The 25,875-nt window shown below is 38.1% G+C and overlaps 2 protein-coding genes across 2 annotated transcripts in view; one reads left to right on the top strand and one right to left on the bottom strand.

The window, feature by feature from the left end:
• Positions 1-387: 387 nt before the first annotated feature.
• On the top strand, positions 388-22,768 carry LOC106065619 (uncharacterized). Its single transcript, XM_056021690.1, has 5 exons — positions 388-702; positions 1,238-2,282; positions 19,255-19,481; positions 20,488-20,671; positions 21,581-22,768. Exons 1-5 carry the CDS (start codon positions 676-678, stop codon positions 21,634-21,636), a joined length of 1,539 nt encoding a protein of 512 aa, XP_055877665.1. The 5' UTR covers positions 388-675; the 3' UTR covers positions 21,637-22,768.
• Positions 22,769-22,780: 12 nt separating this feature from the next.
• Positions 22,781-25,875, bottom strand: part of LOC106080166 (neuronal acetylcholine receptor subunit alpha-10-like) — a 57,935-nt gene continuing 54,840 nt past the window's right edge. Inside the window, exon 9 of the mRNA XM_056021689.1 lies at positions 22,781-25,577. Coding sequence (XP_055877664.1) covers positions 24,751-25,577 — 827 coding nt within the window. The 3' untranslated portion in view covers positions 22,781-24,750. The remainder of the gene's footprint in view (positions 25,578-25,875) is intronic.

Here is a 25,875-nt window from a genome sequence, read left to right as displayed (position 1 = left end):
AAGGTTTGGACTAGGAAGTAAACTATCTTCAACTCTGAAGGAACATCCAAAACATATAAAACAAACAAAACAATATAAGGACCTACTCTGAATTGATCTATTCTATACATTCACTTAACCAGGATTTATTTCGTGGGGAAGGGTGAATTTGGGCGGGATAAAAATGTTTCTATTTTTCTTTTTTAACAATCCATCATTTATTAGTTATTAAGTGTCCAATAATTGCTCTTTCTAAAAGTTATCTGATTCTTAAAGGAGGAGCTATCTTTAAAAAAAACAAACAAAAAAAACACACTATTTTTACTTTCTTGTTTTTATTTGTGTCTTACAATATTTACAAGTGTAGCTCCGCCCATTAGCAGGGAAACACACTTATATCGACAGGCATTAACTGTGCAGGCCATCAAACGATCAATAAAAGCAGTGAAATCTGTCACCTGTCATGTCAAACAATTATAAAGTCCCTCCTCCGGGGCGGGCCTTGGGACGAGTGAAGAATACTGCCAAGTGTTGTGACAACGACGGTCAAAGGGAGACAAACCAAATTAATGTGCGAGAACAGAACTACTGCAGAATGAAAGGGACTATAAAAAGGTAAATAGAAGTAATTAACGCTCTGTGTCAGTCACGTGTTTGATTTGTTCCGGGTGGCCCAGACAACTTTGTTGGGAACTAATGGACGAGTGTCCTGATGTCACGAAGGTGGGTAACTCTTATCAATTGATCACATTTCCAATAGTTAGCTATTAAAAATATTGACCATAATACCAAAAAAGACACCCACATTAACATGAATGTAATTTTATGATCTATTCAAACTCCGCCATCCGTGACCATTGACACCCGGGGAATGCGTTGCGGCTGAGTGATTAAGCGCTTGGCTTGAGCCGGAGTCCCAAGTTCGAATCCTGGTGAAGACTGGGATTTGTACTTTCGGGATCCTTAGGGCACATCTTTTGGTACCTTTGAGTCCACCCAGCTCTAATGGGTACCCGACATTAGTTGGCGAAAAGTAAAGGCAGTCGGTCGTTACGCTGGCCACAATGCACCCTAGTTAACCGTGGATGAAAGAGAAACAGATGGACTTAGATATGTTGTCTTATTTTAAGAACTTTTTCTTCTGTCACCAATATCAAGTTAATGAAAGAACAATTAATGAAAATTTAGTTACGAAATTAGCGCAGTGAAGCTTTGGAAATGGCTTAATTATTTGAATGCTCTTTAATACTATCCACAGGTAGCAGGGCCTAATGACCTTCCGGAAGCTCAGTCGATCTCTTTCTCAAAAGGTCCTCTTCCGCAAATCGTACCACTACTTATGGCGCCCCCTATGTTATCTGCTCATTTTTGTCAGCAACCTGCAATCCAGTATCAACCAGATCAAGATCCGAATCTACTGCATCATTATCACCATCAACATCACTATCAACATCTTATAAATGCACTACTCTCTAGGTCAAAAGGCTCACAAAAACTGCACGAGGAAGTCGCGGAGCGTCCGAGAAGCTCCAATCACGTGACAGGAAGGTTAGGTGATGAATCTTCAAAGGAAGTGACGTCATCTCACCGCGTCCCATCTCCTAGCTGCCAACTCCCTCCTGAAGAGCTGGATAGTCAAGCTTTGTCCGGTAATCAGTTTAATCCTAAAGTATGGCCTCGAACCACAACTAACACTTGTAAATACAGAAATGATGCAATGTCAGACGAAATGCGCCACACCACAGGGTTCCCTGACTACCTTCCTCCCCCAGGCAAGTATGCTCCTTCCTCTCCACGTCTGTATTCACTAGGAGGTCAAGACGATCTTTCCGCAAAAGCAACAGATTCCCTGCACTTTCCAAAGCTACGAAGAATCCATAAGATATTGAGCGAAGACAGCGAATCCAATGCATTCCTCTCCAGTGATGCTCAGCGAAAGGACACGCTTACTAACAGAGACGCCATTCATTACATCACCAATCAATATCTTTTGTTACCTCATGCTCAGATTTTCGACCCATTCTACAAACGCGACATTCTTCGTCCCGGACACTTCAGCGAAATTATCTCGAAAAATGTCGACTCAAAAATTTTCCCAGCAAACCCCTCACGGAGTTTGGAGTTAGGGCTTAGGGTATCAGATTATTACAGAAAAGGTGACCAGGAGAGACCTCTAGACTGCAGTACGCTGTCACAAAACAAGAAAAAGTCTGCAGTGTCATTCTCTATGAGCCGTATACTAGGAGAGGACTCAGATGAGAACTCCAATCAAGACGACATCGCAAACATCACGGATTATTTCTGTAAGTGTTTAGAGTATAGTTTTATATACCTTTAGCTTTGCTAGAATTGAATAATTTATCTTAAGAGCTTTGTACTGCATGCATTTATTATTTATCAAATTATATATGGCTATGCCGGTAAAGTAACATATATATATATATTATCGAATAGCTGTTTTTACCTACATTCCTAATATTATTATATTCTTTAATTGTTTTTAAAGTACTATATCAGTAACTATTTCAGTGATACGCAAATTAAGACCCGCGGGTAATATATGGCTAATGCAGAAATAAAATACAAAAAATGCAAAACTATTTTTTTTTTCAGATTTTCATGCCATTAAAAACAAAAAACAAAATAAAAAATAAAAAGGCTAGGGCAGGACTTAAACATTTGTTGTAAATGCAAGCAGAAGGACCTGTATGTTATCAACCAATGCTCACATGCTTTTTCCCTATGCTAAACATGTATAGTCTCGTGATGCTGGACCAACGCTCACATTTAATTCTAATGACAAAGCAACACCGATAACAGTAAACTCAGGTGTACCTCAAGGAACAGTCTTGGGTCCACTACTATTTTTAATTTACATAAATGATTTACCAAATTGCATTAGTTCAGGAACAAAAGTCAGATTATTTGCAGACGATTGCATAATATATAGAACAATAAAAACAACACAAGACACAGATATTTTACAAAGAGAATTAGATGAATTACAGAAATGGGAATCAAACTGGAGCATGTCTTTCCACCCAGAAAAATGTCAGTTGTTAAGAGTAACAAAAAAACTAAAACAAATTAATTCCACTTATCTTATTCATGGTAAACCAGTAACACAGACTAAAAACGCAAAATACCTAGGTGTTATAATAAATGAAAAACTGTCATGGAATCCATATATTGATGAAACTACAAAAAAATCAAACAAAGCATTAGGGTTTATTAAAATAAATTTCTATAAATCAAATAAAACTAAAATGTTATTTAACCTTGGTTAGGCCAATAATAGAATATGCATCCTCCGTTTGGGACCCCTCAAGAAAACATTAAGAAACTAGAACAGACACAAAATAGAGCAGTGCGATTCATAACAAACGAATATTCACATTTGACTAGAGTAACACCTTTAGTAAAATCACTAAATTTAGAAAGCCTTCAGAACAGAAGGCTCAAAAGTAAAGTAGCAATTATACATAAAACACTGAACCATAATCTTCAAATACAAAAACAAAATTTAATAAAATACTCTGAAAGACACAAAGATAAAGGCATATTCCTCATCCCATATGCTAGGACAAATTTGTACAAATACTCCTTCTTTCCTATTGCTATTAGAGCATGGGATGGGTTGCCTGAGCTAGCTAGGAAAACCAGTGACTTGGCAGAATTTAAGTCATTGGTTTATATGCATGACTAAATGCATGACGCGTAGGACGTAATCATCTTCTTTTTTGAAGTAACGTCTGTATTATATAAGATAAAAGAAGCAGAAAATAAGTAAAATAAAGGGGAACTATTGCTAGTGTTCTGTGCAGACAAAAAAATAAAGTAGTAAAATTATTAATGTTTTATCGCAAACCACCAGTGATAAGGAAACAGGCTCAACGCCATAAGACGCTATGCTAAAAATATGAAATAATCATCATAGCATTAGTTTTACAGAACGTACGGATATTAAATTACCTTTAAACAAGTGGACTTAAACGTTCTGCTGTGTGTATGACCAGCTCTATGATGCGGACATTCAGGCTAGGTTTCTGTCACAGATTACATTATAGAATTGTTTGTACATTTCACTTTTGAAAGTAATATAAGCCCTCGACATGAGTCTCGGGATTTAATCCTCAAATTTAGACACTTGTCATTCAAGTCAGGATTTACCCAAGGGACTTAATTAGTATGTTTGAAATCTATTGGTTGATTTGAATTTAAACAAAGACATTTTTGAAAAGAGTTAGCGCCAGAGAATTGGCGGTAGTAAAAAAGAAAAGGGAGTCGATAATATTAAGTTCTTGTAGATAGACACGTTTCTAAGAGCTCTGTTTGAAAAGCCTTTGTAATATGTTTCATGCTCATTGATTTGTAATTTGTACATAAACTGTACTTACGTTGTATTTAATAAAGTTCCAGAGTTTTGTTTTATCAAAGAATTGTCAATTGTGATTCTAGATTATCATTTTTTGTTAACTATTGAATTCAAATAAAATCCCCGGCATCACAACACATCGTGACGTCATACCATCCGAATGTTGTGACATATTTGGCACTCTCCGACTAACAAAAGTTCATGGACAACTTTTAACGAAATTTATTCTAGATCTGGGACCAATTTCTAAACTCTTCAAAGGAACTTCATTCTTATTAACGGAGGACAGAATTTCTGTGTTTAACAGGTCAGTTGGTTATCGATAATTCTTTTATAAAGATTTTCGTTAGAGTTACGTCCAACTCACGAAAACTATTATTAGATATATATGTAATTGGCAAAAGGAATAAGACCAATATACATAATAACTGGCATTATAAAAAAGACCAGTAAAGCAAATAACTGGCAATATAAAAGACCAGTAAAGCAAATAACTGGCAGTATAAAAAAGACCAGTAAATCAAATAACTGGCGTTATAAAGAAGACCAGATTTAACCAACTGTTAAACCAGTAAAAAGTACATCGGCTCAATAGATCTATATTATTATTATATCTGAGATAAAGCCAAAATCCAGATATTGAACATTTTGCTCCAATACAAGAAACTAACAAAGAAATTAAATATGGCTTCCAGTGCTAGAACACAACGATTCTTCGAATTAATAGAATTTGCCAAAGAAAAGCAAATTTCAAAGCCAGACCAGTGGGCAGAGAAACAAGAAGAAAAAGAATATCAAGAGCAAGAATCTGAAAAACAAAGGCAAGAATCTGAAAAACAAAGGCAATTAGAAGAAAAAAAATTGCAAGACGCTGAAAAACGCATGCAATTAGAAGAAAAAAAATTACAAGACGCCTAGAAACAAAGGCTACATGAAAAAGAAAAAATGGAATTCGAAAGGCAAAATAAAGAAAGCATTCCAATTCAAGGTCACTCAAGTATGTTTGACAAATACAGATTAATGAACAAAATATCGGCTTTCAACGAAAACATTGACAATATGGACTCGTATCTCATAAGATTTGAAGAAATAGCTACAACATCCGGTCTACCTGAAGCACATTGGTCGAGCTCACTCCTCACCCTTTTGACTGGCAAAGCTGTCAACATTTGCTCACAACTGTCCATCAATGAACGCAGCACTTACTCTGATATCAAGGAAGCTCTACTGCGCCAATACGGAGCAACTTCAGCCAACTATAGAAAGAAATTCTATCATGAAAGGCCACAGCAAAATGATGATCCTCAAATTTTTGTAGCTAATATGTCAATGTGGTTTGATAGATGGGTATCCATGGCAAAAATAGAAGAAAGTTACCAAGCTCTTCGTCAACATATTATTATCGACAACATCACCCATGCTCACTCAGAAGATATTCAATCCTACATTATAGAGAGAAATCCTACTGATATCCAGACATTAACCAAGATCATCAGACAATATAAAGCAGCCTATCCAAACAAGTCAGTCAAACCATCTGTTGAAGAAAATTTTGTCTGCTTTGCTCAAGACAAAAATGCAAGATATAAGTCAGATGACAAAGTCAAATGCAACAAATGTCATAAACTAGGGCATTTCACGTCTCAATGCCGCAGCAGAACCACAGAATGTTCATTTTGCCATAAAAAGGGTCACCAAACTCATGAATGTTGGAAAAAACAGGCAGTCTCCAAAAATCAAAATTTTGATAGACCCACATCACCAACTCAAAGATACAGCAATAGAGAGCAATACAATCTCAACAAAGCACCTGGAAACAATAAACCAGATAACAACAAACCTCGCTACAGAAGTCATTCACAGGACTCCAGACCACAATATATGCCAAACAGAAGCTCATATAACAGAAGCTATTACAATGAGCACTCAACTATGACAGTCATTGCAAAGTCCAATGGTCTCAAATTTTATCCAGGCTTTGTAGGAGACAAGAAGGTGGAAGTTCTTCGTGACACCGGAAGCACGTCCACATTAGTACATGAACGCTTCGTACACGCAAACCGTTTCACAGGCAACCACGTCCAAGTCACTGCATTCAACGGAACTGTCAGCAAGTTACCTGAGGCCATCATTTATGTTACTACACCATTCTTCAGTGGTCAAACAAAAGCATTAGTAACACCCAATCTACCAGTGGACCTAATCATTGGAAACATAGAAGGAGTTAAAGAATGCACTCCTCAAGAACTTACTGAATGTACAAATGCCATAGAGCAAGGTCAAAAATGTTTGGCAGTAATGACAAGATCCATGTCCAGACAACAAGAACATTTGGAACCTGAACAAGTTAGCCCAAATAATCACATGGCTACCTCAGTTACTCAAGTTATGCAGAATGCAACAGAACCAATTACTAGTCCAGTAGCCAGCAATAATCAAGAACACTCAACATGGACACCCCCAGTTACATCAAGCCCATCCCTACCGGTCATAAGTCCACCTCCAATTCCCGAATGTCCATTGTTGAACTTTGAAGAACAAGACGACATGCCCAGAGTCTCTAGCAATGATACAAGAACTCTAACTGGTCAAACTGAAGTCAATCAAGACAAGTCTCATGAACCAGAAGCAGATACTTATATTCAATCAACTTTGGCTATACCAGACAAAAGAAAAACTATGCAACTTGACTCTATCACTCATACAAGTATTCCTCATTTGAAAGAATGCGAGTCAACTAACGAAGCCATTACAACCAAGAACATTGAAAGTCAAAGAATATTACATGAACACATGAAGTCAAGATATTTTGCTCAAGGAGATCAAGTCAATTTACTGTTACCAGATTGGAGTAACAAGCTATTCTACAAATGGCAAGGTCCATTTACCATCACCAGAAAGATTTCCAACCTGCTTTATGAAATCAATATCAACAAGGTTACCAGAGTATTTCATGTTCATATGTTTGAACATTACCATGAAACAGATAATGAAGACATCAAAGCAGAAGTTGAACATTTTACAAGATTAGCAACTATTCCTGAGGAAGAAGAAGAAACATCATCAACACCCATTCCTGAGATAGATGTTTCATTACCAGCATCAAATCAAATTGACATTCCAAAGGTCATCACTTTGGATGATATATCATCAAATCAAATTGACATTCCCAAGGTCATCACTCTGAATGACATAGCACTACAAACAGTGAAGAACATTAAAGTGTTTCCAGACCATGCAGATTTCTTTACCAGTGTTTCTGAAACATTTCCAGTACTGCAATTTGAAAACAACCCAGAGAGCAACAACATTGACAACACCAAGTTTCATCCTCCTTCTACTCAAGGGGCAACTTTTCTTCAGAAAGGAACAAATGAACTTCTTCAACATTGCCGTATTGACCGATTGATCTCAGACATGTTCAGTCATTGCTCTATTGAACATTCTAATGCAAAGCATTCTGCTACCATTGTTCTACAGCGTCAAAGTTCATCAACCAGAAAATTGAGTTTTGGTTTCGGACAGTTCTTATTTTCACCAAACTCAAACGCGGTTCAATCAGACATTATCTGTGAGATCATTATGACATGGAGACAACAGCTTCATAAACTGAGAGACCTTTTCTTCAAGTTTAGAAAAAGCGTACACACATCCATGACGGCAATTCAGAAGGGTTCTGAACTTCACACTTACATTTTATATATGTACTATACCATATTTAGTGTCACTTGATCCATTATCATTCATACTCGTCAAGGAAGAACATTATCCAGTTATATTTAATTAATAAATTAATTTGTTTACTCACTTTTTCCACAGGAGTTCTATATCAGATGTTATATTTATTTCAGCACCAAGCAACCCACTGAGGAAAGTCACTCATTCAAGATACTTTGTTTATTATGTTTCAGCATCTTTGCATATGACATGCATCAGACATTTTAATTTTTAAATCATGAGCATTTTATTTCAGGTATATTATTATTGCATATATCCTATTATGATAGTACAGATACATGACAGACAATTGGAATTTTTCATGTTGAGATTTATATCACATTGAGTATTATTTTCTCAGAAGATTGTCATGTACTATCACAATTATTTTTCTATGTCAATTTTTCATATGCAATATATTTTTTCCATGTACACATTTTCACAAATGAGTTATAATGTCATATTTTAATTTCATCATGAAGCTTCATAACTTATTCAATTCAAGATTTATGCTTTGTACAACTTTTGATATTGTTCATGACAAGCATTGTCTCATTTTCATAACCACTTGTATAGTGAGACAGGTGTTCAAAGTCATCAATAGTTTTATTCACTGCATTTACATATTTTTTATATCCAAGTTGACTTTATTTTTTCATATGTTACCTCAACCATTTTTCTATAATTTCATGTATGGTATTTTGTGTATATTTAAATATTTTAATACATATGAGCATTTCTATTACCATACAAATGCTAAATGGAGAGGGGGGTAATATGTCACAGATTACATTATAGAATTGTTTGTACATTTCACTTTTGAAAGTAATATAAGCCCTCGACATGAGTCTCGGGATTTAATCCTCAAATTTAGACACTTGTCATTCAAGTCAGGATTTACCCAAGGGACTTAATTAGTATGTTTGAAATCTATTGGTTGATTTGAATTTAAACAAAGACATTTTTGAAAAGAGTTAGCGCCAGAGAATTGGCGGTAGTAAAAAAGAAAAGGGAGTCGATAATATTAAGTTCTTGTAGATAGACACGTTTCTAAGAGCTCTGTTTGAAAAGCCTTTGTAATATGTTTCATGCTCATTGATTTGTAATTTGTACATAAACTGTACTTACGTTGTATTTAATAAAGTTCCAGAGTTTTGTTTTATCAAAGAATTGTCAATTGTGATTCTAGATTATCATTTTTTGTTAACTATTGAATTCAAATAAAATCCCCGGCATCACAACACATCGTGACGTCATACCATCCGAATGTTGTGACAGTTTCCAAGCTATTGAGAAAGCAGCATTTGACCTTGTGAGTAAAGTTTCCCTTTCAGACCTTGCGATCTATGGGGCGGATGATGTTAGGGTCATCCATTTCTTTGGTCAATGGTTGGGGAGCAGAAAGGCGAGCAACCGTCTTTTCTTTCCCCAACTAATGTCGCTAGGATGCTGTTAAGGTTAGCGTAACCAAATGTGTTCACCCTTCCCAATTAGAAGCTATCCTTACTAGAAATCGAGACAAAAGCAGGTCCATTGTTTTGATGTCGCTCATCTATTTCTCCGTCATTTTTATTTCTATTGTACCTTTATTATAGATGATTTTACAGCGTGTCGAGTTAAACGACAAGACCGAAGCAGCTTTCAATGCCTTCAATGTGAATGTCAAGTACATGTATATGTGAATGTATATGGTAGCAGAAATTTGTTTCCATGAAGAGATTCCCCATTCCAAGTGTTCTACTTTATTCAGTTAGTAAAGGTGCTTATCAGATAGTTTCAAAATCACCTAAGAAGTAATTCTTATGGCGAAATACTTTCTATGCATTCCTTAATCTTACACAACGCTTTTGAGGACAAATATGCTTGGATGCCTAGCACTATCATAGGGCATACAATTTGTGGGCCGCATGGTATAGAATAGCCCGGAACAATTTTGACACCCATTCCGCTCCTGCCAGTCATTCATTAGGTGCCCAGGCATTCTTTACGTGGCCAGCCATTATTACCTACTCAGTCATTCATTACGTGCCCAGGCATTCATTACTGCCCAGGCATTCATGACCCGACCAGGCATTCATTACTGCCCAGGCATTCATGACCCGACCAGGCATTCATTACTGCCCAGGCATTGATTATGTCACAAGGTATTCATTACTGCCCAGATATTCACGATCTGCCCAGATATTCATTACTGCCCAGGCATTTATTACTGCCCAGTCATTCATTACGTGCCCAGGTATTCATGATCTGCCCAGATATTCATTACTGCCCAGGCATTCATGATCTGCCCAGATATTCATTATTGCCCAGGCATTCATGATCTGCCCAGATATTCATTACTGCCCAGGCATTCATGATCTGCCCAGATATTCATTATTGCCCAGGCATTCATGATCTGCCCAGATATTCATTACTGCCCAGGCATTCATGATCTGCCCAGATATTCATTATTGCCCAGGCATTCATGATCTGCCCAGATATTCATTACTGCCCAGGCATTCATGATCTGCCCAGATATTCATTACTGCCCAGGCATTCATGATCTGCCCAGATATTCATTACTGCCCAGGCATTCATGATCTGCCCAGATATTCATTACTGCCCAGGCATTCATGATCTGCCCAGATATTCATTACTGCCCAGGCATTCATGATCTGCCCAGATATTCATTACTGCCCAGGCATTCATGATCTGCCCAGATATTCATTATTGCCCAGGCATTCATGATCTGCCCAGATATTCATTATTGCCCAGGCATTCATGATCTGCCCAGATATTCATTACTGCCCAGGCATTTATTACTGCCCAGTCATTCATTACGTGCCCAGGTATTCATGATTTGCCCAGATATTCATTACTGCCCAGGCATTCATGATCTGCCCAGATATTCATTATTGCCCAGGCATTCATGATCTGCCCAGATATTCATTACTGCCCAGGCATTCATGATCTGCCCAGATATTCATTATTGCCCAGGCATTCATGATCTGCCCAGATATTCATTACTGCCCAGGCATTCATGATCTGCCCAGGTATTCATTATTGCCAATGCATTCATGATCTGCCCAGATATTCATTACTGCCCAGGCATTCATGATCTGCCCAGATATTCATTATTGCCCAGACATTCATGATCTGCCCAGATATTCATTACTGCCCAGGCATTCATGATCTGCCCAGATATTCATTACTGCCCAGGCATTCATGATCTGCCCAGATATTCATTATTGCCCAGGCATTCATGATCTGCCCAGATATTCATTATTGCCCAGGCATTCATGATCTGCCCAGATATTCATTACTGCCCAGGCATTCATGATCTGCCCAGATATTCATTATTGCCCAGGCATTCATGATCTGCCCAGATATTCATTATTGCCCAGGCATTCATGATCTGCCCAGATTTTCATTATTGCTCAGGCATTCATGATCTGCCCAGATATTCATTACTGCCCAGGCATTCATGATCTGCCCAGATATTCATTACTGCCCAGGCATTCATGATCTGCCCAGATATTCATTACTGCCCAGGCATTCATGATCTGCCCAGATATTCATTACTGCCCAGGCATTCATGATCTGCCCAGATATTCATTACTTCCCAGGCATTCATGATCTGCCCAGATATTCATTACGTGCCCAGATATTCATTACGTGCCTAGGCCTTCATTACGGGCCACGAGATGATCCATTGTCGTCATTCCACTAAAGGAAGCCAATACAGTAACGACAAAGCTTCATGGCTTCGCGGAGTATTCTCTACATTCGTACAGTTTTCCTAGATATTGCTGTCTGATTCATGATTGTTTGACGATTTATATTCAGATTGATCTTAGGTACGCTTATATTTGTTTTCCAAACTTTCGCTGTATTTGTCAAATGTTTTCGAATGTTCCTTCAGAATTGAAGATAATCTACATCGTAGTTCAAACCTCCCGCAGGACGACGAGAAGGCAGCGGCCAGGGTATGAAGCCGGTACCGTCGAGACGACTAGTCCAGCGTGCATACTGCACGACCAGGCAGCCATAGTTCTGCTCAACTCTGAACACATTTACACGAGGTGGAGGGGGAAGGGTTGTAGAGTACAGGTGCTAACCTCCCCCCCCCCCCACATTCTCTAATCACAAATTATTCCCGTATAATGTCACACACTCTAGACTTGTTCTATTCGTTGATTTTACTTGATAGATTTGAGCGAAAACAAAATGGGTAGGAAAAACATTGTAAGAATGAAACCATAGACATAAATAAATATAGACTGGCCGATAAAAGAGTTTTATGAAACTAAAATTTGTGACTTGCAATTTTGTGTACTTTATTTTACAGCATTTATGAGCAGTATAAAAGTTAAGTATTCATATCTATTTCAGCCAAAACCTATATAAGTATTACAATATTTTCACTTGTGTTTCTTTTAAATCTCTAAGACTGAAGATCATGCAACTTTTCATTAATTCGGAAATCCGACAACAATAGATGTACATGTTTTCAAGTTATATGAAGTTACTTCCTTTTGCCAGTCTATATTTATTTATGTCTATGAATGAAACATTTACAGAAAAGTAACAGTTAAGTTTACTTCAAGTTTACTTGAAGTGTACTTTAACAATAATATTGGGGACTGGTTCAAAAACCACAGTTGGAGTAAGACAAGGCTGCCTACTGTCACCAACACTTTTCAATATCTTCTTTGAAAGGATAATGGAAGGAATGCTCTCGAGGGCTATGAAGGTACTGTAAGCATTGGAGGAAGAAGAATGACCAACTTTCGCTTCGAGGATGACATTGATGGCCTAGCAGGGACAGAAGAAGAACTAGCTGACCTGGTGATGCGCATTGACAAGGCTTCTGCAGCATATGGCATGCAAATAAATGCCGAAAATGTTTCTTTTGTGTTTTTCTCTTTCTCACTTTAATTTTATGTTTTTTTTAACCTCTTCGGCATTTAAATATTTTATATTTTTCAGCCATTAAAAAAAGTAACAGAAAAAAAATTCAACAACAAAAACACAATTCTTGTTATTGATTGACTAATGTGTCTATAGAATACAAAGAATGTTACAAATGATCTCCCTTGTTTGATGATAGTGTCAAGATTATCATCTCCCCTGAGGCGGCAGCTATGAAGCAACCATTTCAGACGCCATCTTTGAACTGTTAAATCCCGTTCTTTCTTAATTGTTTCTTGTCGGGGATTCAATTTTTGTGTGTTGTTCAGAATGGAATATCTTCAGAGGTTCTCAATTCACGTCACATGGACTCGGCTTAATTTGCTTCACATTTCTCAAATCTGATATTAGAAGTAAAGGAACAAGAGACCCCTAGATTGGGTTCAAGCGTATGGTGTGCCCCCTTTAGAAAGTTGAGGGTGAAAAAATAATGTTTAGCCATATTATGTGTGTACTATAAACAGGGCTGGCACTAACAATTACGGGGCCCTGTTAGAAACGGATTGCGCGGGGCACAGTCTATGTTGGAATAAGGATAATAAGTGAAAAATTAAGATTTTGTATTAGAAAAAAAATTCGTCTTTGTATTACATTTTTATTAAATGAAAGCAGACAATGCCTTTATTTTATCGCGCGTAGGATAGGCGTTTTTCATATTGAATGACACCCCAAAATACATTTTTTGTCTATTTTGTTCTGGAGATTTTGAATTTTTAGGAGATTTGTAATAATTTCAGATTTCCAGGAATTTTCGATTTGCAATTTCTGGAGATTTTCAGAAGCTCTTGGAAAATCAGGAGGCCACGGTTACTCTGTAATAATAATTTAAACATAGAATTAGCGCGGGACCTATGAAAGTGTGGGGCCAACTGCGGCCGCATAAGGCTGCAGTGGCCTAAGGCCGGCCCTGACTATAATTATGCTTATAAAAATAAATTCCAATGTATGTACCACCATTAGCAAATAATAATGTCACTATACTAAATTTAGTTGCTGCTTCTTACAAGTAGCTGTACCATAAGACTAAATATAGTTACGATTTATCCTTTAGCAATCAGTCACCGCTTCAATGCTTGTTCGACTTCTTATAAGTATTAAACAAACCATTCTGTTTTTATATAAACAAAAGTATACATTTAGTAGTACGTTTTTTTTTCCGCATGACATGTTTACATTTCGTAAACACTTATATACGTAAAGCGCTTGACTTCCGAACCGGGGTCCGGGGTTCGAATCCTGGTGAAGACTGGGATTTTTAATTTCGGTATCCTCTGGCACTTCTGAGTCCATCCAGCTCTAATGGGTACCTGACATTAGTTTGGGAAAAGTAAAGGTCGTTGTGCTGGTCACATGGCACCCTCGAATCAGATGACCTTTACATCATCTGCCCTATAGTGTATTGTTGTTATCAAGTGTATCATCAAGTGTATCTTTGTTATCGAGTGTATCATCCAATGTACCATTGTGATCAAGTGTATCTTCAAGTGTATCTTTGTTATCGAGTGTATCTTTGTTATCGAGTGTGTCATCCAATGTACCATTGTGATCAAGAGTATCTTCAAGTGTATCTTTGTTATCAAGTGTATCTTTGTTATCGAGTGTATCATCCAATGTACCATTGTGATCAAGTGTATCTTCAAGTGTATCTTTGTTATCAAGTGTATCAGCAAGTGTATCTTTGTTACCAAGTGTACCATCAATTGTATCTGTGTTATCAAGTATATCATAACGTATATCTTTGTTACCAAATGTATCATTATGTGTTTCTTTGTTATCAAGTGATAATCATAAAGTGTATCTTTGTTATCAAGTGTATCATAAAGTGTATCTTTGTTATCAAGTGTATCTTAAAGTGTATCTTTGTTATCAAGTGTATCTTAAAGTGTATCTTTGTTATCAAGTGTATCTTAAAGTGTATCTTTGTTATCAAGTGTATCTTAAAGTGTATCTTTGTTATCAAGTGTATCATCAATTGTACCTGTGTTATCCTTGTGTCCCTAGGATGGGTCTAACTCGTAGTAAGTATAAAGTAATAATCACCAAGTCAGCTATGTCAGTCATCTTGCTAGGTCAAGTCTAGAACAGTAAATAGACACATAGCCATTCAAGTTCTGGACATAGTTCTCACTGGCCCCATGCACCAAGTTAACCTCTGTTTTGACCTCTGACTTGACCATCCAGATGGTTTTAATGTTCGTTGATATCAGCAATGTAGTTCTGTCGACATAATCTCGGCATAAGCTGTGAACAATTCTGTAGTGACCTCCCTTTAAACACCCAGTAACTATGTGTACATCTGTATGCTGTTGTTACTGCTGTTACTGTCATTGTACGCTTGCTCTCTTATTCACGGGACAATGTTTCAGTGTGAATCATGCTCTTGGCCTGGAGGGATCCCTTTGTACGTGATCTTGATCTTGATAGTAGAAACTTTTTGTAACTTCTAACAATGAATATGTTTTTTTTTTTTGTAATCGATATTTGAAATCAGGTAAACATTGAAATCAGAGGTTCCTCAACTGTAAATCGCAACCCTAAGCAGGATTGATGCGATTTTCGGTCGGATAGTCGAGGGAAGATTGTTTTGAGACTTGAAAAAAAAAAGGGATAGAATGCTCGGAATGCCTTTTATTATTTTTTTAAAAAACTTTTCATGCAAGAAGTTGTAAGTTGATTTTAGAGATTTTTTATCTATGGCGGATAGGCCTAACTATAAATAGCTAGCTTTTGTGTGGTGTATCCGGTGTATAGAATACAGGAAGTGTAGATAATATAAGTGTTTTCATAAGGTTTACGAAAGTTGTTCGCTTTTCAGCACCATCAAATAAAATTTCGCTTGCATCACAAAGTAATTTTGTAATTTCTAGTTGGCAACAGTGATCTTTTCGTACGACATTGTTAAGTTTGTCAATTTATTGGCCCATGGTTAACAAGTTTGTCATGTGGCCAGCACAACGACCAACCGCCTTCACTTTTCCTCAAATTAATGTCAGGTACCCATTAGAGCTTCGGAAATTAAAAATCCAAGTCTTCACCAGGATTCGAACCCAGGATCCCTGGTTCAGAAGCCAAGCGCTTTACCACTCAGCCACCGCTCCTATAAATAAAAATTCTACACTTGTTTTTTTATCCCAACCTAACGTTTTTTTTTTATTCTCTGATCCCAACCTAAATTTTGATATATTTTTATCCCAAATTAACTTTCGTTACATTTTGCGCTAATAAGTATAAACCATTACTCTGCTCTTTTTATTTGAAATAAATACATGTTTAAATATCACCTCAATGATGGTTCATAGAGGTGATTTCTAATAATCTTGTACAAATAGTTTAATAAGACTTTTACTTATTGCAAGCCGGATATGATGCGCGGCCTGTGGTAGTTTGGGTATTGCTGGTCTACTGGATTGAAGTTAGGTGCATGTAAAGCATGGTGAATGTTCCCGACAAATTTTTGTAAAAATTTTGCAACGAAAATAAAAGTAGAGTAAGAAAATGGGTTTACTCGTTCAGCCAACTTCTTCATATCAAATATAAAATACTGTGAAAAGGAGTTTACCCTATTTGTTAAAAAGTTTGGTCCTATTATAGAGATACAATTAGGTAAATTTTGTTTATTGTAGGCCCTCCGGTTCTGGGAGGGACATTAAAATATACTACGTTCTCCGCCATGCTTTAAGGAACATTTAAGCCAAGTTCTATCAAGATTTGTCAAACAGTTTAGTTTATTCGGGACATACATACATACGTACATACTCCTTACTTTCTGCTATATATTATAGATTATATCAGATGTACAGGTTTACAATCTGGACCTTTTTAAAAGTAAAATCGTCAATGCCTATTACAGAGTATTCAACATTGCTAATTAATCATGTTATTTGTACAAAGTCCGTACTACATTCTCTTCACAATGTCGCCATATTGAGCGCAGTAATTTCATTAGTCTTGCGGCGGATAACTCTATTTTGTGATGTATTGGTTGAGCTAATAGATTTAAGGGGAAACAACTTGTTTCATTCACTCGGAGCAGAAGTGTATTCACCTTTGACACCTAGCGTTTACTTGCACGTGTTTGAAGACTGAATGTTGTCTAAACCTTGGGGCTTAATGTTTGTATTAGATCGTGACAATATTTGTTTGAAACTGGGAAGATAACTGAGTTAAGAAATCGATATACATGGGTTATCTTCCTTTGACTGTGAGATTCACGCTCTGTAAGCAGCATTATGTCACACATAAAGTAATATGCAAATATACGGACCTCGAACTTTATAAAAAGGATCTTTCTGAATTTTTTTTTACTTGCGATGGTCTCTGAGACGACAAATTTGATGTTTGGATTTTTGGGGACATTATGTGATTCGGGGAGGAACCATGGCGTCCAGCACTTTCTAGCATTCTGTGCTGCAAAAAAATAAAAATAATATCGATATTAAATAAATATAGTGCAAGTGCTTTAGTAAAGTGGTCGTCTCGGTCGTAAGATCATCACATTGTTACTCAAGACTTGAAAAGACTTCTTAAACAGGCCCGTTTTTTTTCACGTATAAAGTTTTCAACAGAACAATGGTAGTTAACCCTTAAAACCCGTGTGGTTGTTTAGCCTTTAAACATCAGAATTGTAATTCCATTTGGTATGCAACCATTGTAAAACAGCTCAGCACTTTAAGGGTTAACCATTGGGACGCGATAAAGCCTGGTAGCGGGGAGAGGCCAATCGTCACAGTAGACCTGACGTGGCGACAAGCTATTCATCTCCATTGATCACAGGTCAATGTTTAGACCTACAATGACGATTGGTCTTGGGTGAGGGCGCGTCACACACTTTGAGAAACGCTGGTTTCACTTGAAGACATTTCTGAATTGTTTTGAAAACATGTTCTATTTTTAGTTTTGGTAGTCATAAAAACGATGTGACCATTCTGGTCTTTTAAAAGACTAAAATACAATGTACTCATTAGAGCTCCCACTTCATCCCCCCACCCCCATTTCAATGATAAGTACCTCATCCCCTTTCAGACCTTTGCGATCAAAAGGGCATATGATGTTTCTGTAGCACACGACTAACGAGGGTGTCTTGTGGCCAACATAACGACCAACTAATGTCAGGCACCCATTACAGCTGAGTGGAATAGGAGGTGCCCAAATATCCCGAAATAAAAAAAAAATCCAAGTCTTCACCAGGATTGCAACCCGAAATCCCTGGTTCGGAACCAAGCGTTTTACCACTCAGCCACCGCGCCTTGAATGATAATCCTACAATGGATACAAATCTTTCCTCAACCAGCCACGTCTATGGGGGTAGTAAACTATTCATAGAACATTTCCTTACATTTTTTTTAGACTTTCATTTTAAATATTTTGAAAGCGCAGCCAACAAGACTGCTGGCCAAGACAAATAATCCATGTGTCCAAACAAGACCACTTGTTATAATAGAAGGCCTGAATGTCAGAACCTGTGGGCAGTTTAGACCAATAGCTCATTGCAACGTCACAGATATATACTACGTGGCAACGAGCTATTGGTCTAAACTGCCCACAGGTTGTGACGTTGTAAGCCTTCTATAACAAGTGGTCTTGATAAAATACAAGAGAATGCAGCAAATAAAATTGAAGATGAACAAGTATTCTAGATATTGTTACAACATTTAAAGGAACTCAACGGTGAGGGAACAAAGACAATAAAAAGTTTAATAAAATAGATCACAAAAACAAGGCCCATCTCAATCTCTTCCTCTTCCTGTCTCCCCTTTCATTTAGTCCATTCTCGTGCGCTGGTGCGCAGCCATAGAGTCACTACAGAGCATGGTCATTACAATATATTCTTTAAGATAGGATAATTGCAAGACCAATTTCCCTATGGTTAATAACGATTATTATTATTATTATTATGTTAGAAACGAAGTAATATTCATTCTCTAACACTGTCACAGTCGAGCTTCGTTAGAGAGTATAGGGCAGATGATGTAAAGGTCATCTAATTCCATGACCGACGATTAACGAGAGTGTCATATGACCAGACCAACTACACTTACTTTCCCCACTAATAACTGGTAACATTTTAAAGTTGCGTGGACTCAGGAGCATCCTAAATATCCCGAAGCTCAAAAATCCAACTTTCAACGAGATTCGAACCCCAGCCCACTGTTTCGGAAGCCAACACTCAGCAACCATGCCCCCTATGTTATCTCTATGGCTATTTTAATTTTCTTTATTACTATTTTGAACAGATAACAATTCCGATAACAAGAGAGATGTCTCAGCGAATGAGCTGATAGTGTTGAGCAAGGGGAGGCTACTCACGGAAGACGAAAGCAAGCGTCGCAGAATGAGAACCAACTTCTCCAACCACCAGATGGCGACACTAGAAGCGGTGTTTCAAGGATGTCACTATCCTGACCTCAGCGCTAGAGAATCTCTATCGGAGAGCTTACGTTTGTCTGAGGCACGAATACAGGTGACATTCTTCTAAGTCAGGGGTTCTCAACCTGTGGGTCGCGACCCCTTGGGAGCTCGATTGACGATTTGTCAGGGGTCGCCTAAGACCATCGAAAATATGGATTGTATTTTGTCTATTCTTCTATTGCTTGGGGGGGGGGATGTCGCGGTTGAGTAGTGGATTGTAAAAAGGGGTCGCCAAGCTTAAAAGGTTGCCAACTGCTGTTCTAAGTGCTGTAACTACTATCATGCAGTATCTGATGGATTTTTATTGCATTTTCTCTGACAATGTAGAGAAATCCAGTGATTCTCAAACTTGGCTCTGCGAGATGACAGAAAGGGGTTCACAGAAAGATGAAAATTGTATAAAATTAAAATAACTTCTTAGCTAAAACCAATTTAACTGATCGGATAATTAGAATAATAATCAGCTTGCCACTCACCACAGCTCTCTATAGTTCTTTTTTCTTTTCTATAAGGGAGGGGGTGAGTTTCCGACCAGTTTCTTGTTCGGATCTATTGATAGAGCATGCAGCTTTCTCTGATGATGCTTCACAAGGGCAAATCTCACTAGTCCCTAGTTTTAGCATCCGGAACATGTCTCATTCTGCAGTGTCCGGTTCTGAGACGAAACATAAGATTTTGGTCCTGTCGGAACAGTTTGTAATAGGCATCTGTTTTCTTGAAGTGGGAGAAAAAACGTGTCAAACCGTCACAAGGGGACCAAATCCATATGTTAAACAAAATTATTAATCACCGTAATTAATTAACTAATTGTTTTATTATTTTTATTGATGCATATCTTGTCAGGTTTAATGAATAATAATGCAAAGTTTTAGTTTGATCCGAGAAAGGGAAATGATCGAAAAAACATACCAGATAAAGAGACAGACGGACTGACAGACAAAGTGAGTTGATAAAAGCTTTGTCAAAAGAATGCACCATAAGACCCTACAATTTTATGTTATGACATACTACCAATCCTTGTATTAAGAATACTCCTCTCTGCTTTGTCCACTCTAAAGGTGTGGTTTCAGAACCGCCGAGCCAAGTACCGCAAACAGGAGCACACCCGCAAGGGCCCTGGGAGACCCTCACACAACTCGAGGCTTCGATCTTGTAGTGGTGACCCCATGACACTGGAAGAAATAAGAGTCAGAGAAAATGCCAGGATTGAGAGAAAGAAGAAAAGAATGGAAACGAGATTAGGTGAGAGGGTTAGGATCAGAGCTGCCACAGATACAACATTCAAGGGGCGGATTCATACTAATTTATGTCATATTATTTGTATCATTCGGAGGCGCGGTGGCTGAGCGATAAAGCGCTTGGCTTCCGAACTTATAGTCCAGGTTTCGAATCCTGGTGAAGACTGGAATTTTGAATTTCGGGATCTTTTGGCGTCCACCCATCTCTCTCTCTCTCTCTCTCTCTCTCTCTCTGTATATATATATATATATATATATATATATATATATATATATATATATATATATATATATATATATATATATATATATATATATAAAGTAAGTCAAGTAAAGCTTCCCTTTCAGACCTTGTGGTCTATAGGGCATATGATGTAAAGGTCATCTGATTCTGTGGCCCTGTGGGGAAAAGTAAAGACGGTTGGCCCTGCCCTATAGATCGCAAGGTCTGAAATGGGAATTTTCCACTTTTTTTTGTATCATGCATGTCTGTCCCTTAAATCATTATGCAAGGTTAATAAACGCATTGCAAACGCATACATGGGTAGGTGTACGTATTATTTTGTATCTCTACAAGTAGGTCGGCTAGCCATCTTTATATAAAATAGTCTACATTCTCACATGAGCCTTGCTGTTATTCCATGCGACCAAGTCCCCATGGAACATTTGCCCGAATGCCCATGTAGTCAGTCCGCAATTAGCCTTTCATATTCTTCTTGTCTGAATTTTTTTTTAGGTCAAGGGAGGTAACTAATACACAAAACTCGTGTTTCCGTTATTTCATTGCTGAACAAAGGGCAAAGGGCAAAGGTTATTTCTTTGTACATCACAGGTGTGGGACAACGTCGATCATGTAAATGTATCTATTTATAAATAAATGCATTAAATAAATACCTGTTTGCAATATTCACAGGTGACTTAGATCTTGAGCTCCACGCAGTCTCTTCTGACCTATCCACTAAATTCTAGGATGTCGTGAACTGTTAAAATTCAAGCATCACCACGCTATGTCGCAACCCGTCACAGTCTACAACACTGAGGACACGTTCACATTTACAGATTTCAACTTGATCAATCTCACCACATCGATCACAATTGATGTGGTCATGTAACACAGCGAACTAATAGAAACAAACAACTTAATATAATTTCTTTGCTTAGTTGAGGTGGGTGAGCGTAATGCGCTTAGCTTCCGAACCGGGTGGTCCGGGTTCAAATCCCGATTAAGATTGGAATTTGTAATTTCGGGATCTTCGGCTCCCCCCCTCCCCCAAGTCCACCCAGCTCTAATGGGGACCTGACATTAGTTGGGGAAAAATAAAGGCAGTTGGTCGTTGTGCTGGCCACAGAAACAGATGAACTTTACATAGATACCAAGGTCTGAAAGAGGAAACTTAGTCACAGGCAAACGGTTAAAGTGACAGTGTGGTTTAACTTAAAGTGTGTGTGATCTCAGGGTCAGGGTTACATGACAGACGGGAGCTTCAAACTAATGGATGAATAAGATCAATCACAACTTTACTCTGATAGAATGAATTGCATTGTTTCAAAGTTTCTTCAGCTATAAGAGATTGTTAAGAGATTGCTTAGAGATCGTTTAGAGGACTAGAGCCGGGAAGCAATCCGTTATTTTATTACCTTTATTAGTTGTTATTTGTTAGGGGGCCTGGTGGCTGAGTGGTTAGGCGTTTGGCTTTCAAACCGAGGGGCCTTGGGTTCAAATCTCGAAGAAAGATGAACGTTTTTTTTAAGACACCCTACTGTAATGAATACCTGGCATTGTTTGGAGAAAGTAGAGGCGTTTGGTCGTTGTGTTGGCCACATGATACCCTCGTTAACCCCTAGGCCATAGAAACGGATAACTTTTACATCATCTGCCCCCTTTTTTTTTTCAAACAAAACACAATACATGTACATTTGACTGTGTGTGTGTACGTATAAGCGTATGTACTACATGTGTGCGCCCTGAGTTTCACATTTGCACACGAGCAAGGCCTACAAAACAAGTCAGACCTTACAATGAAGACATACGCAAGAATCATGTTGCTAATGACAACAAAAACCCACGCCATTGTTTTTGAAAACACAACCTTTAATATAGTCAATATAAATGATTGACCGTTGACACAATGAAACATCGTGATCGAGAATTGTTATTAGCATGTTTGAAATAAACAGTATATATACATATTGTAAATATAAATACATTCATACTTTATGTTGTTCAAATTTTTTCTCTATACCAACGTTAGAAAAATGATTTTTCAGAAAACATCATCATAAGCAATATATTATGTTATGTTATATATCATTTTATTTTTAGTCTTTATATAGGAGGCGCGATGGCTGAGGGTTAAAATGTTTAGCTTCAGAACCAAGGAGTTCTGTGTTCGAATCCTGCTGAGGACTGAGATTTAATTCAGGGATCTTCAGGGCGCTGCTGAGTCCACACAGCTCTAAATGGTACCTGACCATATTTGAGAAAAACTAAAGTTAATTAAATATCGGTAATTAATTATTTTGTTTGGTATCTTGAACAAGTGAAAGAAATCGTACTTGACAGATGTGATTATAAGTTGAATTAGTCCCCCTGAGGACTCTTGAGCCTTAAGTGTAAACATTCATCAAGATACCCCCTTCTTCCCTCCCCCTTTCCCAACTGGTCCAGACAAGTGAATATAGCGCATCGAGAAATCTTAAAGATAAATAAAAACAATCGGTAAACATATTTCTAATCTCACAGATTTATTATGTCTAGGTCAAATATTAATATAGAGACATGACTGATCAAAGTAATTGAAACAATTACACTTAATATACACTTTGTTTTTTGAAATTGTATTTTTAAATGTTTTCTTGTTTAAAAATCAATTTCTATTTTATGTTAAAATAATATGGTCAACTAAATATTCCAATTTTATATGTCATTGAGAAATAAAGAAAAAAAATACCAATAAAAGATTGAGCCACGACATTCACTTTCCTAGTACGACGCTCTAACCAACTCATCTAACCGACGAAAGGTCAACTATAAATATATAGATCTATAAATGACTTAAAAATGAATAGAACATTAAAATGGCCACTAATTAGTCTTCTCACAACATAACAAAAACATTTATTTTCATAAATGCACTAATGATCTTTCTGAAATTTTAATAAAATGTGTTGTCACGCACCACGAGATTATGAGCGAGATTTCAGCTCGATGGGATAATGAAAAGTTTTACAAAAAAATATTCAAATTTGGCGCTTTTTGAGACTAATACCTCAGAGAGAGTAAAAAAAAACCAACAACAAACCTCAACAAACTTGAAATAAGAAAGGGTTAAATAAATAAAGAAACTATTTACCAAACGGCCCAAAGGTTGTTAGTCTTTGCTCGACTAAACAGAAGTGGTTCATTGAAAATGTTATACAATAAAGTTTGGAGATGCATCGAGAAGAAATGATGTGTACATTGTCAATAGTCTTCACGACATGGCTATTAATGTACACGTGTTGACAGGACACAAACTATGAGATTTAATGATGTTCAATGAAGGCTTCCATCTATTTCATGTGTCATAACATTAATCACAGGGCCGGCCTAAAGTAGTTGGAAGCCCTAGGCGAAATGGATTTGGTAGCTCCAAATGAAATAGAAAATAAAAAGACCTAGAAATAAAATTACGCAATGGATTGAAACCATCCTGCATCTATACCTAAATCAACAAATAAAATAAATTCATATAGCGCAATTCCCCTAGCGTTCCAAATGGCACCTTGACTCACAGTAGAGACTTAGAGCGAGGCTAGCAGACGATTCATCGAGTTCTGCTGTGTTTGAGATCTGATCCAAGTTTCGCATTTTTTTTCTCTAAATTTTTTGAGTGCAGGTTGAGGCCATCACTAATCGGAGGCCCTAGGGGGCTGCCTAGTTCGCCTATGCCTGAGGCCGGCCCTGATTGTTATCATTGTATAGTCCTACACTTTAGAATGACCTAAGGTTTTGTTGTAGATTAGGTATTAGAAGTTAGGGAAGCGGTATACACAGTATTAGAGCTTCCGGCGCCTGAAGAAGTCTACTTGTCACGTGAATGGTCAAACAATTCTCTCCTCCTCCGGCCTCATCTCCAGTATTGTCACGGTGGAAACCAGCGTGATCAGGAAGAAGAGATAAAAGAGAAGCCTGTCCAGAACGAAGGCCACGTCGTGCCACTCCTGAAAGATCTCTTCGTCTCTGACCTCGCCCTCGTGGCGTGTCTGGATCAGGTTGATCAGGTACTTGACCACCACGCTGTAAGTCTGGCGGTGGCGGGATGCTTCCACCCTCGGCCTCGCCTCGTCGCAGGAGTCGTCATCCAGGCTCTCTATGTCCGCGCCCTCGGCGGCGACGCCTGAGTGTTTATCACTGAAACTGCTGTCGGAATGCCCCGCGGCGCCTCGTGCCGGCCCGCTGGAAGGGTAAAACTTGTACTGCTTCAACGTGCTGTGTTTCCGAGGGGCGTAAGGGTGCCGCGCCCCGTTCCGAGGTGGGTAGCATTGATCGTAAGTGTAGTTCTTGGCTGGCTTGAATCGATCGGGGCCCTTGTTGGCTACGCCTTCCCCATGAGAGTTCTGGCCACTGTGGTCCATCCGGAAGTACTCCCTCTCATCCTCGCTACTGGCCACCTTACTGCTTGACCGGAACTTTGCCTCTTTCTTAAAACCGTTGCTCCCTTTGGGCGTTTCCACTTTGACCCCGAGTGGGTGTATCGTCCTGCGCCTCTGCTGCAAGCAGAGAACAGTAGAGATGATATTGAAGCACAGTTTCCGGAGCCACAGTGGCGCCCTCGATGGTCTCCCATGCTGGTGGTGGAGGCTGAGTATTAAAACAGAGGAGAGGACGGACAGGCAGCTGGTAGCTAATACAACCATAAGATAGATTCCTGGAAACAGAGAAAATAAAAAAAAATGGCATCACAACAAAACTACACGGTCAAGTAGAATGCTTACTTCAACTCTATCTACTATAGTATCTAGCTATTCAAGTTTAACTTAGTGTAACACGTAGCCAGACTAGAGATTCAAAGCCACTACTTCTTTAAAAACTTCATCAACAGCCAAGTGAGGATGACTCAGGTGATCCCTTAACACTCAGACGTGCTTTGATGAAAGCAGATATCCGAAGATTTGGTGGTACAGCTGAGTTCAAGATGTTCTTAAGACACAACTTTGTCCGATATA

This window comes from Biomphalaria glabrata, chromosome 2, assembly GCF_947242115.1.
Source record: "Biomphalaria glabrata chromosome 2, xgBioGlab47.1, whole genome shotgun sequence".
Lineage (NCBI taxonomy): Eukaryota > Metazoa > Mollusca > Gastropoda > Planorbidae > Biomphalaria > Biomphalaria glabrata.
The sequence above is the reverse complement of the archived record's forward strand: the minus strand, read 5'-3'. Positions and strand labels throughout refer to the sequence as shown.

What these genes read in the sequence shown, in the direction of transcription:
- LOC106065619 (XM_056021690.1), top strand. Translation starts at nt 676, where the DNA reads ATGGACGAGTGTCCTGATGTCACGAAG. An exon ending in AAACATCACGGATTATTTCT is followed by an intron (nt 2,283 to 19,254) that starts GTAAGTGTTTAG and finishes TATTTTGAACAG; the next exon opens with ATAACAATTCCGATAACAAG. An exon ending in TGTCTGAGGCACGAATACAG is followed by an intron (nt 19,482 to 20,487) that starts GTGACATTCTTC and finishes TCCACTCTAAAG; the next exon opens with GTGTGGTTTCAGAACCGCCG.